Raw genomic sequence first — 13,018 nt, 5'->3', positions numbered from 1 at the left:
GCCAGACACTTACGTTTGCCTCTCTCCACCCAGGTGTATAAAATGGGTACTGGTTTGCGCTGATTACTAGCTGCATTATTATGGGAGTATGTTTCCATACGTTTATGATCCAAAAAATACCGGGGTAATAATGTGCAGCGCATTGAGAGCTTGATTATAATGCGCTTTATAAGAATGAACTATTGTATTATTTATTTTTATGATAATGTTAACATTTTCTGTTTAATAGATGAAGATGGAGAGTACAATAACATTAATGGTATCAAGTTATAATGAGAAGACCGCATGTTGGGATCCACTTCTGGAACCATTGGAGAAAGCAAATGGAGGTCATCGACCTTGGAATCTGAATATCTCAGTAAGTTGCTAACTGGTTTAGGTTTGTTTCATTGAATCTGCTTTCTTTCATGTCAATTCATTCATTCATCAGTGGAAAATTACTTCCATTTATTCTCATTTGCATATATATAGATATAAAGATATACGAAAACAGTTAAATAAAAACAAAAGCAATTACAAAGTGTCACATCACTCTCGTATCGTATACTGACAAGCACAATCAAATTTATATAGGGTTGATATCCATAATAAATGCTCAATATGCTTGTACAAGTAATATAGAGGATTGAGATGATAATGTTCTTGATAAATATATATATATTATAAATATTATATAAATTATCTATTAAGTGAGTACACTGAAAGATTCTTGTTGTAATGAAAGGTCAGAATCTTGCTTGACCTTATCAAGTTTTCTTGTTTTCTATCAACATTAAATGGGAAATAAAGTATTAAGTAGTGTCTTCCTTTTTAAAGATGATAAAAAATGATGACATATCTGACACTAGCAGTTCGACAGGGACATCTACAACAACATCGTCAGAAGAAGAATCTGTTGAGTTGGCCCCGCCCCTTCTGTCAATCACAGTCTCATCTGTTGATACAATGGAGTTAACTGTTACAAAATCATGTTTAAACATGCTTATGAAACTCTCCGAGGTAAGTTTTAGCCCTGCCCCTTCTGTCAATCACTGTTACAAAATCATGTGTTATAACTAATACGCTTCAGCCCCACTTCCTTGGAGGTGTTATATCTGTTGAGTTCCTTCATAAAAGATGGCTGTAAAGCCTTGTCTACACTATCAAACTAGTTTGACAAAAAAAGGTGAAATATGGTAGCGATATGCCCAAATATGGTAGTGATATGACATCATCATGTCCATGTATGGTCACATGACATTTTGTCGTCACATAAATTTTGATAGTGTAGACAGAGATTAAAGTATAATTCACATTGTAGGCCTGTGTGTATGGTACTGGTAAAGTTTGTTTTACATTACCAAACATTCTTCTTGCTTGTATAGATATTTAGTGAAGCGTTAGAGAAAGGTCATTCAGAGATTCAGAAGAAGACAAAGGAAGCAGCCTGCACTATTACAAACTCCATTGGTGTGTCCATTTACATCACACCAGGAAAATATTTTGAGGTATTTCTTTTTTTCTCATTTCAATTAATTTTGTTAGTGTACAAGTTTTTAGTCGCGTGCAACCTGATTCTTTAGCTCACTATGTCGGTCGGTTGGTAAACACTAACTCAAGTTTGCGCACGCGACTGCAGCCATGTACCGTATATTTCGGTGTATTAGTCGCACCTGTGTATAAGACGCACCCCCTAACTGAGAGTAAAATATCGGTATTTTTTATATCGTCGATGTATAAGACGCACCTTATATTTCATCAAAACAATTTTTTATTAAATTGTAATCAATATATTGTAATAATATATTTTGTTATATCTACAACGGCGTCCTTTATTTAGGTTTTTTTCTTACCTAGGCTCGGCCGCGCCCAGCCTCAACAAGTTCTTTCTAACTTGTTATTCATGAGTTTCGCACCCGTAACATCGAGTGCATGACCGTGTGTGTAACACGCACGTGTGTGGGCTAGTCTCGCTCGATCATTTCGAGAGGGCGTACGTTTTCACGGACAATCGTATTCGATTAGTATCTATGTATCCGAGAAGTGTATACGCTAGGTCCATGCTATAATCAACTGGAGAATATACTAGTCGAATACCGCACACCATGTGGCCGCCAAAAGAAGGGCTTGCGCTAGGGGTACGGCGGTCGTGCGTATAACTATTAATAAATACATTCCAATCGTAAACGTTTACAAATGAAATTTTATCGGAGCGCCTAAAACAGCTCTATAATGAACAAATCTTTTCATCATATTTATTATAACATCATGCTAAAATGCCTTGAAAACTAGGCAGAAAAAGGTTGCCGTTACGTTATTGCACTGTAGCTAGCCTAGCCTAGGCCTAGCCTACTCAGGCCTAGGCTAGCCGCGCCAACGAGGTGACGATTATGTACAATCTGTGTGGTGAGGCATTTATGTTCGGTGTATAAGACGCACCCTTAATTTAGAGGTCAAATTTGCGTGTCAAAAGTGCGACTTATACACCGAAATATACGGTATATGGCCTTGTTTTAAAGAATATTAATGATGAATTATCTGTCTAATTATGATATTTGAAAAAGTGAAACATTTGCTGTGACTACAGAAGTATTGTAATTGTTTGTAACTACTGTGGAGTAGCTTTGTGTCAGGGTGTTGAGTAATTGGCCAGATGTTTGCCATACTCGGACTTAATTTGTACTTTTTACTAAGTACATTGAGAATACTTGCGAAAAAATATGCAAGTAATTCTCATTTGAGACTCGAACCCACGAACTTTAGATTACTAGCCTTGTGTTCATACCTCAACCACCAAGCTTTGATTTGAAACCAAGTAAGCAGAGTAAGGCAAAACATCTGAACAACTACATTAGTAGCTGTAGAACACCTTCTTCGGTGGAACATCATTTATATATATATATATATCGGTATATTTATTCAAAATTCACATACAAATTACATACATGGCAGCACATGGCTGAATTGCATATGTATTACACTATAAAAAAATTTAATCAATAGTCACTATCAACAATATATACATATATAAAAACGAATAAATTAGACTGCAGTTACCTCAAATAATACAAGCCAGTTACAGTTTGTTCAAAAGTTCAACCATAAAAGGGACAGGACTAGTTTGGAAACGTTTTGTTTTGTAACTATAGTTTTCCACTTTACGATTATGTCTAATTTAAATTGACTATCATGGCAATCTATTTTGAGACGTGAATAGTACAGTACTCCTATCTCAAATGCATGTAATTAGTATTTCTATTTAGATCCCAGACTATGCTAAGGATGGTAGAGTCCGTCTACAACCAGGAGAGAACTTGACCTTGGATGTGTCACAACAAATGAGTATGAAATCCCCGACGAGAATGCATTCTATTAATAGATCAGCGAGGGAACAAGACCAGCAAACCATTGATTTTCAAGTAAAACTGATTATTATTTATATTACATTTTGAAAACCATGTTTTGTTGCTAAAAAAGAATATCATGACATACTATTTTTTATTTATTTACTGTCTCAACTCATACATATTTCATTTCCTCCAATAATACACTGAAAATTATGAAAATCTAAAATCTAATCTTCTGTGCACTTCTTTCATTTTAATAGGTTGAAGGCTTTAAAGAAGTGAGGAGTGTTGTACTGTCCAGAGTTGGTCACATTTTGTACAATTTGGATCCTACAACAAAACAGAAGGCTGACATGTTGTTGTCTGTTGCCTTGGAGATTGAAGCTCAGATGGACAATAGATTCATTGTTATTCGTTCCCCACTTCAGGTATTATATTATGGTTTAAAATTTTAACCGAATAGGAAAAAAAAATTGTACACAACTTGCTCTCATAATTCATCACTAGCCTGACAATAGAATTTGGAAATTCATAAAAATAAAATAAGAGTTTGCTGTAACAATAAAATAATAATAACGAGTGAGAATCAATATCATAAGGCATTTAATGAAAATGCAGACTCAATTATGTGACATTTCGAGAATATTAAAATAATAATAAATAAAACAAATTTTCTGATTTTCAGATGTTTAATCATTTTTCCATCCCAATTGAAGTGTACATTAATGAGAATAATTCCAAAAGAAAAATTGGTGTTGTAGAACCAGGAAAGCGCTTCCCTGTCCCGCTGTATGTGGCGCACACTCAGGACCTGTTTGTGAAACCTGAGGGCGAGTAAGTTAAATAAATATTTTCAATTAGATATTAAATTAAGAGCATTGTAGAATTTATTTTATTCATTTTGACAGTATATACAAAAACATATATAAATATACAATGCAATATTAAAAATCTGTCACCGGTAAGGGTGTGTCTCTCCAACTATATCGTTAGCTTGTTGTAAATTTTTGTGTATTTACTGTTTTAGGTTTCTTTTAATTCTCAACTGAACCACTTTAGAAATTATTTAGTACTAAAGTGTCATTCAGTATAAAGACAGAATAAATAAATAAATTACCTTCCATCTTCATAATCATTCCATATCCTTTTCTTTTTTATAATCCAATATTTAAATAAATAAATACAGTTTAGCATACAAAAGGGAATCTTATTTGTGTTAAAAACTGTTTACGTTGATAACAACAGATTTTTCTTATTTGAGCCGAAGAAACTTCTTTACATGATTTTTCATTTTCACAATTTCCATGCAGGTACAAGTTGTGTACAAAAGCCATAGCATGGAAAGAGCTGATAGCCTTAAAGAAACAGGGAAAGAAATATGTCAGCTACAGCTGTGATTGGAAAGAAGAAGGCTTCACACCTTTCTGTTTTAATGTAAGTAAAACCATAAAGCCACCTTATATAAAGTGTACTAAAAACCCTAACATAATCTCATTTATTTCTTAAATCTTACCTTTGTGTTGCTTGATGTGGTGACCTTTAACCTTAAATATATATAGTCATTTTTTTAGTGAAGTGAATAACTTTTTACTTTGTATCTGGCTCTGGGTTCATGCCATCGTATTCTCAACCTTCCCTCTCCCAATATGTTTGTCACCTTTCCCCTTCTAATCCTTCCCTATTCCATATATAGTAATTTTCATTTTATAATCCAATATATATTTCACTTTCAAATTCATGCCCTTTTCACACTATTTTGCAAACACCATGATTAAACAAATATATTTGAATTAAAAAAAAAACTAGTAAACGAGAGGCTTGACCAATCATAGTACATCTCTTTGAAATTCAATGATAATATAAACAAGTTCTCAACTTGTTGTTTTGAAATTTCACAGAGTTTTGTAATGTGAACAAAAAGAAACAAAAATATCTCTATTTTCATGACATTTTCTGTAGTGTTAAAAGGGGTTGCAAGTAAATCCATTTTGTAAATATGAAATAAAGATAATTTTTAATAAACTCTTATTAGTACTTTGTAATTATATAATCCCATAGAATAGCTAACTGTAAACATTAACCTCTGTCCACACTATCAAACTAGTTTGACAACAAAAGTGTGACAAAAACGTGTGATGTGCCCAAATATAGTAGTCACATTGTTTTGTCACATAAAGTTTGATAGTGTGGACAGAGCCTTAGAGTAAGTCCTAATTCTTTTGCATTGATGGTTATTATAGACAACTGAATGATTACCATTCCATTCTTGTGCTATGCAATTATTTTAAAATGATGATTTTAATACCACAGGTTAAAATGGACGTGGATCCAGTGAGTTTTATTATCTAGTCTTCAATTCTAAGCATTTTACCTATCTGACTTATTCTCTGCTCATGTTGCACTTGTTAAAAGCAATTTTGATTTTTATTTCTTGATAAATCAGTTGCAAGTTCAGTTTTATTTGTTAATATTTATTTATGTACTGTATACCTGGTTTGTGTACCTCTTGTAAAAACACTATTATTTTTTCATATGTATTATAGTTGTCTCTATAAATTTATAATAGAATAGTCTATAAGTTTATAATTACAAGAGATGTTTAATGGATGCTTTTGCATTTTTCAAAATAATGTTTACAAAATATAGAGGCAACCTGGTGTCTGGTCATTTGAACTTGATTGTGTTAAATGTGTTGTATACGCAACATACAAAGCAGACAATTCCAATTCCAAAACCTTGATACCTATACCTAATAGCTTATTAATGGAGGTTATTACCATGGAGGTATAATATCTACGTTTATACCTCCATATTTTACTAATGATTTGTGAGTATGTGTATGTTTAGTATTTAAGGAATGTTTTGAAATTATAAATAATGTTGCAATAATGTTTGTTATTGAATTGATTTGTATTGCTTATTTTTAAGTTATTTTTATTTTTTTTTTTTGGGTGTAAATGTTAAAAACTGTTATGATCCAAACTAACATTGGTTGTTGCATATTGTGAAAATACTTTTAACTATTAGGGCCTAAAAAATTGCCATGACAAACTATAGTATAAAGGCATGATTTTTAGATATGCTGATTTTTTTTTCTCCTTGACAATTCAATATGGCATTTTTCGCTAGATCAAGCGATGGCCTAAAAAAAACCTTTTTTTATCTATTGTGGTTGGTTATGTTATATAAGTTTTTAGGCCTTAATAATAAATGAATTTATTGATAATATACCGTACAATATATTTTTACATCTTTTTTGCAATGTTTTCACAGTTTTTTTAAAATTTAATGTATAAAGAGTTGTACATTGTATAATGTATTCTTTATTATTTGTTTTTACAGTTGTGGTTATTTGGACACCAATATGTTATTTTTACAATATATTTAAAGTACTTTTAGACATTTCTTCTCTGTAGTATGCAAGATTTTAAATATATTTTTATTGTTTATAGGCCATTACTGAGATGGATAAACTACGCTATGTGAAGGGATCTTCTATTCAATCACCTAAGTATATAATTCATCTGCATCCTCCAGTGATGTTAAGGAACCTCCTACCATATCCAATCTACTTTACTCTAGCGGTAGGTATCATTAGTACTGTATCATTTTCTACTGTTTGTGTTGTCGAGAGCCCAAATGATCAGATTTGCTGGATGGGCTATCCTCATGAAACATGGTTCAATATAAAAAAATTTATAAAAAAAAACAAAATCACCAATGTAAAAATAGTGTGCGTGTTCGGTTTTCTCAATAACAAAATGCACTTTGTTATAATCTTTTTTTTTCTGTAGGGAACGGATAAAGAAGTGTGTGTTGAGAAAGCTGGCCAGGCTTCCCTGTTACATGTTGTTATGGGAAAAACAATGCTGTGGATGACGGTAGGTTGATAATTATTTTTATTTTTATTTTTAAATTATTTATATACTGTAATTAGATAATTAAACAAAAATAATTATGTCAATCAAATAATTTAACTGTTTATTTAAATGTGTCACTCGAATAATTAGACATAAACAATAAATAATAATTAGACAGTCCCATTCTTTTAGTTCTTTGATTGGGTAATTGTTTATTGTGTTTCAGTCTATTGCATAATTGTAGATTAAGCTCTGTCTACACTATCAAAGTTTATGTGACAAAAAAATGTGATGTGCCCGTATATGGACACGATGATGTCATGATATTGTAGACAGAGTTTTAGTTTACTTTTTCATTTTGAACATCCACTTCCACTTAATGTCAATTGTTTTTATATGTCTTCAGTGGTTCAGACTGAATACTATGTAGATACTTTTTCTAGGTCACATAGGTCACTATAATTTGAACTAAAATCTTGCCATTTTAACTCTTGCTTGTTGCTACAGATTAAAGACTACATGAATATGGACTGGCAAGGTGAAATGACCATGAGAGAAACTTTGAAGACCCCACTGTCACAATGGGGCTTCCGTGGTGCTAGGCAGGGCCAGGACAACGTCTGGCTGGAGGTGGGCGTGTGGGCTGACTATAGTAGCGGCTACTTGGACATGGCTATCTATAGTCCCTACTGGCTGGTCAATAAAACTGAACAAACTTTACGATATCGATTACCATTGTTGATGAAGGTAAACTTTTTTTATCAATCAACTCTTCTCTGAAAACCCAAACTCTTCCAAAGTCTGAGACTTTTGTTAAAGTCCAAAAGTTCCACATTCTGAATACTAGACTTTGCAGAAAACCAGACAAGCCCAAAGATGTCCGGTAATTGGAGAGTTAACTGTATTATGAATGAGTTTTTGTTAACTGGAAAAATAAGTTATTTACACCCATTTTGATATTCAATTAATTCTGGCAATATTATTTTTTCTAATTAATTAATAATTATTTTAAAGTTTTTTTAATGAATTTGTCGTACAGGGTTCAGGAAGTGAGGTGATAGAACATGCAGCTGACACAAAAGAACCAATTTTATTTTCTTACCCTAGTAAGAAATCCACACCTGGAAAGAACAAGGTAAAATATAACACTGATTATGTGAAAGTTAAATCCAACCTGCTCTGATACAGTGCTGTGGGATTATGGGTAATATAATTAAGACAGGAATGTTCAAAAAGGTTAATAACTGGTTTCATTCTATAGTGTCTGGCCTTGTATCTATAATTCCGCTACAAACTAATTTACGATGTGTTCCACCCTTTACTTAATCTAAATACACTTTTTTGAATATTTTAATAAAAAACTAGACACCTCAGTTGAATTTTTTACATAAAAAATATCTTATAATTTGTCTCAAGAGCAATATTGTCATTTTTTCCCATCTGTAATTCTTTGTTTCTTAATGACCTTCCTTACCAACAGAAGACAGAGAGTGGTGGGCGGAGGTCAAAGGTACCAGCCTAATATAGGCTTAGTAATATAACTTTACACTCTGCCTATTGCTAATGTACCTAGCACTAACAAAAGTTGCTACTCAGTCAGTGATGTACAGTAGATTATGCCATTACATTCTTCCAAAAAGTCTTGGAGAAACATTTTAGAATTTATTTTGGAGTCTCTAGTTTCAAGAGAGTTACCTCTATTGTTTGTTATTGTCATAACCTTTCTATTGTCATAATCAAAATGTATTTACAATGTATATTGGCAGTATAAGTTGAATTATAGTATCACGGTTCTGCTGGACGGTTCACTAATATTTAACTGTTCAAAATCTTTCTGTATTTTTATTGTCAGTCAGTTGTAACCTATGTTCTAAAGCTGTCTACACTATCAAACTAGTTTGACAAAAAAAGTGTGATGTGCCCAAATATGGTAGTGATATCCCCAAATCATCATGTCCATATATGGGCACATTTTTTGTCACATAAAGTTTGATAGTGTAGACAAGACTTTTTATACACCTTTGTGGGTCAATATAGTTTAATTTAAAATTCTACTAAATTTGTATACAACAACCATTTTTGGAGTTGAAAATGTTTATATGGTGTAAACAAATCCTATAGTTGAATGTTGTTACAACTGGTAAATAAAAAATATAAAAAAATATTCTAATCTATTTAATAACTTCTGTGTGACCTTCTAACTATATTCATATCTAAACTTTTTATTGACTTATCTGTTATAAAATCTCCTTTGTCACTATTTTCTATCATAAAGATTTTAAGCCATTTTAGTGGACCTTCAAGAGTAAGCATATACCATATTATTAAATTCAATCGCTTATTGGATGGCGGATGCAGATATTAATTTGTTAAATTTTTTTTTTTTTGGCCTGTTTTGTCTTTTCTACAGACAACGGTAAGATGGGAACTTCTTTTGTAAAAATGCATGGATTTCTGAAAATTATCTTGTGCATGTTTTACAGATCAAGCGTTTTATTTTACTGTATTTCATAGCTAACTCATTGTGTGATGTTGTTTATGAGAAATAAAATAAAAGACCATGTTTGATGTGAGAAATGTTGTGATGTTCCATATATATATACCGCAGCAGTCTCCCAGTGTTTTTAAAAAACTACTCAATGATATATATATAAGATAGTTGGCCTGATAGATATCTGATAAACAGTCTAATGATTTGCAGCTAAATGATAGATTTGACAATTTTTGACCGAGATCATAGAATAGTTATTCATGACTAATTTAAACTAAATGCCATTTATTTTCCTTTTTTGTAGTTCAAAGATAAATAATGTACTATAATACTACATATAATGATTTTTAAATTTTTTTTTTTTTTAATCTAACATTACTAGGCTGATTGATTGTTTTTATTAAAAATTCCATTTTTAACTGGAAATAATCACCTAGTATTGTTTTATAAATGGTTTATATACAAACATTCACAATATTTATATCGTTTTGCACCTTTAAATATGTTGTGTTTTTACACTTATTTTTCTAAAGTGATCTCACATTAACCCCCATCCCCCCCCCCAGGAACATTAAGTGTAATCACTGCACAGTTATTGTACATGTAGTGTTGTTAAACTTGTTTACACACTGTTATTGTTAGTCTTATCCTGTGTACCACCAGTGTATGCTATTCCACCATATGCTCCCACCCCTAAACTGAATATTCCCCTGTTAATAGAGTTTTTTGCTGTATGCCCTTTTAGTGTTAAGTGCAGTATCATATATGCTATTCTATAAGATATGCACACCTCCCACTGAAATAATTGTGTTCTAGTCGGTATAATTTCCCATCAAACGTTCAATTAAATATATGTTGAGCTGTTATGTTTCCCTAAAAAATCTTTGCTCTAAATAAACTGATAACATTGTAGTTGAATTTTAATGCAATATGATTTTGTAATAAACATGAAATGAGTTATGTTATTTAATCTTTTATAATTTTATTAAAGATGTATTGTCCCTTGAAACACAAACAATAAAGGTCAAAATATTCGAAATTTAAATTGGCCATATCAAAGTAATATTAAGTTATTCACTTCAAGTCGAAAATTCGAGCCAAAAATAATAAGTTTACATAATTAACAGGTAAATTAATTTGATTACATTTCGTCTGGAAAACGAACGAAAGTAAACAAAGATTTCAAACCACGAGTATGCATTATGCATGATGCTAATTAGAATTGTTTACAACTCGTCACGGTTGAGAAGGTGTTTTCACACAGATCGCGAGGAAGTTTTATGATTATGCATACAGAGTAGCCAAACAAGCGCGTTGCATTATGAGATATGTTTTGATCGAAAACTTTGACTGGCAGTCAAAGTTATTTTTTGAACAAAAAAACGTGTTTTTTTTTCGATTTTTTTGTGAAAGTTAATAACTATTATGATACTTCAAACATGGATACCTCCATGCTTCAAACATGGAGGTATAAATACCTCAATGCTTCAAAATGACCCACTTTTTTTCGAAATATTTATTTTTTTGAAATTAGTCAAAGGGACAATACATCTTTATATTTTATAATAATTGTTATAAAATCCTATATACTCTGATGATAAGACCTTATTAGTTTTAAAATTTGATTAATTTGGTGGATGTTACATTCTGACAATAAATACTGTAACATATTTTATTGGTACAAGGGCTAACATCTTAACAGTAGGTTTAAACATAGACTTTAAACATAGGTTTAAAGTTCTATTCTGGCTATATCAATTCTAATTCATTTATCTTTTTAAATTTTAGTATCTCATTCTAAAAATTGCTAAAAATATTTTTATATAAAACTTTATGATGGCTTTTAACTGGTACAATATTTTATGAACTATATCTGCTAATCTGACTTAACATTTTATTTCTTGGTTAACAGTTTAGAAAAATTGATTAATTTAATTTGTTTACCTTCTATTCTTACAGCAAACTCTTAAGCAAAATGTTATATTAGAATAAACTAAAGAATATCACTAGTATTATACTAACATCATTAGTAAAAATGAGTAACTGCTACATAGACTAGACCTTCTAGAACAGAAGACTAATTTGTAATAACTTTGTTATTTCTACTGTATGAAAGATATCTTAATAGGCTTAAAGCGCTGTCTACACTATCAAGCTAGTGTCAAAAAGTGTGATGTGCCCAAATACGGTGGTGCTATTACATCATCATGTCCATATATGGGCACATCACATTTTTTTGTCGCATAAAGTTTTATAGTGTAGACGGGGCTTTACATCTCGCAAGATCTTTTAGGATCTTTTTAGGTTTTTTTTAAATTTAAGCCCATATAATTATTTAAGTTTAGCAATAAGAACTATATAAAAACTGTATTTTATAATCATTTTCTAGATCACAATGCAAATATGTGACTCTGAATGGTCAGATAAATTCTCGCTGGACACTGTTGGTAGTTCAGGGTTCATCACATGTAGTGGAAAAGGACAGAATTACAATGTAAGATTTTTATTATTTTAGTGACTGACTTGATGGTAATGTTCTTGTATAGATTGAGCCCATCTTCACAGAGTGCATGAAGTATAATGCTTTTAAAAACAAAAACATTATTAAAATGATCCATTTAAAGTTCCGTCCGTGATGTGCCCAAATATGATAGTGATATTCGCAGATATGGTAGTGATATGACATCATCATGTCCATATATGGGCACATCACATTTGTTTGTCACATACAGTTTGATAGTGTAGACCGGGCTTTATACTTTCAAAAACAATCATTAAAATTTTAGTATGAAATATACTGAATTATTATTGTTTTAATTTCAGATTGGAGTGAAGAATCAATTCAGTAACTTTGGATTGACTAAGATCATCGTGTTCACACCAGAGTACCTGCTTGTCAACCATTCAGAGCATGACATTGTGTGTAGAGAGTCTGGTGGTTCAGATCACTTACAGTATGATGTCCCTACTGGACAGGTATGTCATCTACATCACTAGTGTATCCTATCTTACAATACAACCACACCCTGCATTAATAACTTGAAAATAACATTTTGTATAGTATTATTATAGAATTAAGTATATTATTATTACTTATTTGTTTGTTGGTTTGTTAGCCTGATAGTGCCTACAATTTTCAAATTATCGTTCTGAATATTTTGGTGTAATTACTTACAGAACATGCATATTGACAGTAAAGAAAATTGGTTCATTGATAACTTCAGAAATAAAAAAAAAAGAATCTGTATTCTTTTAACAGGAGCCGAAATATCAACATGCACCCTCTGTGGCAATATTTTGCCAAGTACTTCACAGTTTATGAGTGCTTTCATTATTTTGAT

At 31.5% G+C, this 13,018-nt stretch overlaps 1 protein-coding gene across 4 annotated transcripts in view; it reads left to right on the top strand.

Annotated features, from left to right (window-relative positions):
• The window catches only part of LOC140041095 (intermembrane lipid transfer protein VPS13A-like), a 55,829-nt gene that overhangs the window by 32,600 nt on the left and 10,211 nt on the right, over positions 1 to 13,018 (top strand). For 3 of the 4 annotated variants that reach the window (XM_072087487.1, XM_072087485.1, XM_072087483.1), the window contains 14 exons: positions 230 to 358; positions 817 to 999; positions 1,365 to 1,487; positions 3,243 to 3,398; positions 3,587 to 3,754; positions 4,012 to 4,160; positions 4,637 to 4,760; positions 5,637 to 5,657; positions 6,779 to 6,910; positions 7,121 to 7,207; positions 7,694 to 7,933; positions 8,226 to 8,321; positions 12,067 to 12,171; positions 12,501 to 12,653. In XM_072087487.1, the coding sequence (XP_071943588.1) occupies positions 230 to 358; positions 817 to 999; positions 1,365 to 1,487; positions 3,243 to 3,398; positions 3,587 to 3,754; positions 4,012 to 4,160; positions 4,637 to 4,760; positions 5,637 to 5,657; positions 6,779 to 6,910; positions 7,121 to 7,207; positions 7,694 to 7,933; positions 8,226 to 8,321; positions 12,067 to 12,171; positions 12,501 to 12,653 (1,866 nt within the window). The remainder of the gene's footprint in view (positions 1 to 229; positions 359 to 816; positions 1,000 to 1,364; positions 1,488 to 3,242; positions 3,399 to 3,586; positions 3,755 to 4,011; positions 4,161 to 4,636; positions 4,761 to 5,636; positions 5,658 to 6,778; positions 6,911 to 7,120; positions 7,208 to 7,693; positions 7,934 to 8,225; positions 8,322 to 12,066; positions 12,172 to 12,500; positions 12,654 to 13,018) is intronic. The other variant, XM_072087484.1, reaches the window with a different exon arrangement.

This window comes from Antedon mediterranea, chromosome 2, assembly GCF_964355755.1.
Source record: "Antedon mediterranea chromosome 2, ecAntMedi1.1, whole genome shotgun sequence".
Taxonomy (NCBI): domain Eukaryota; kingdom Metazoa; phylum Echinodermata; class Crinoidea; order Comatulida; family Antedonidae; genus Antedon; species Antedon mediterranea.
This window is presented reverse-complemented; position numbering and strand designations above follow the sequence as displayed.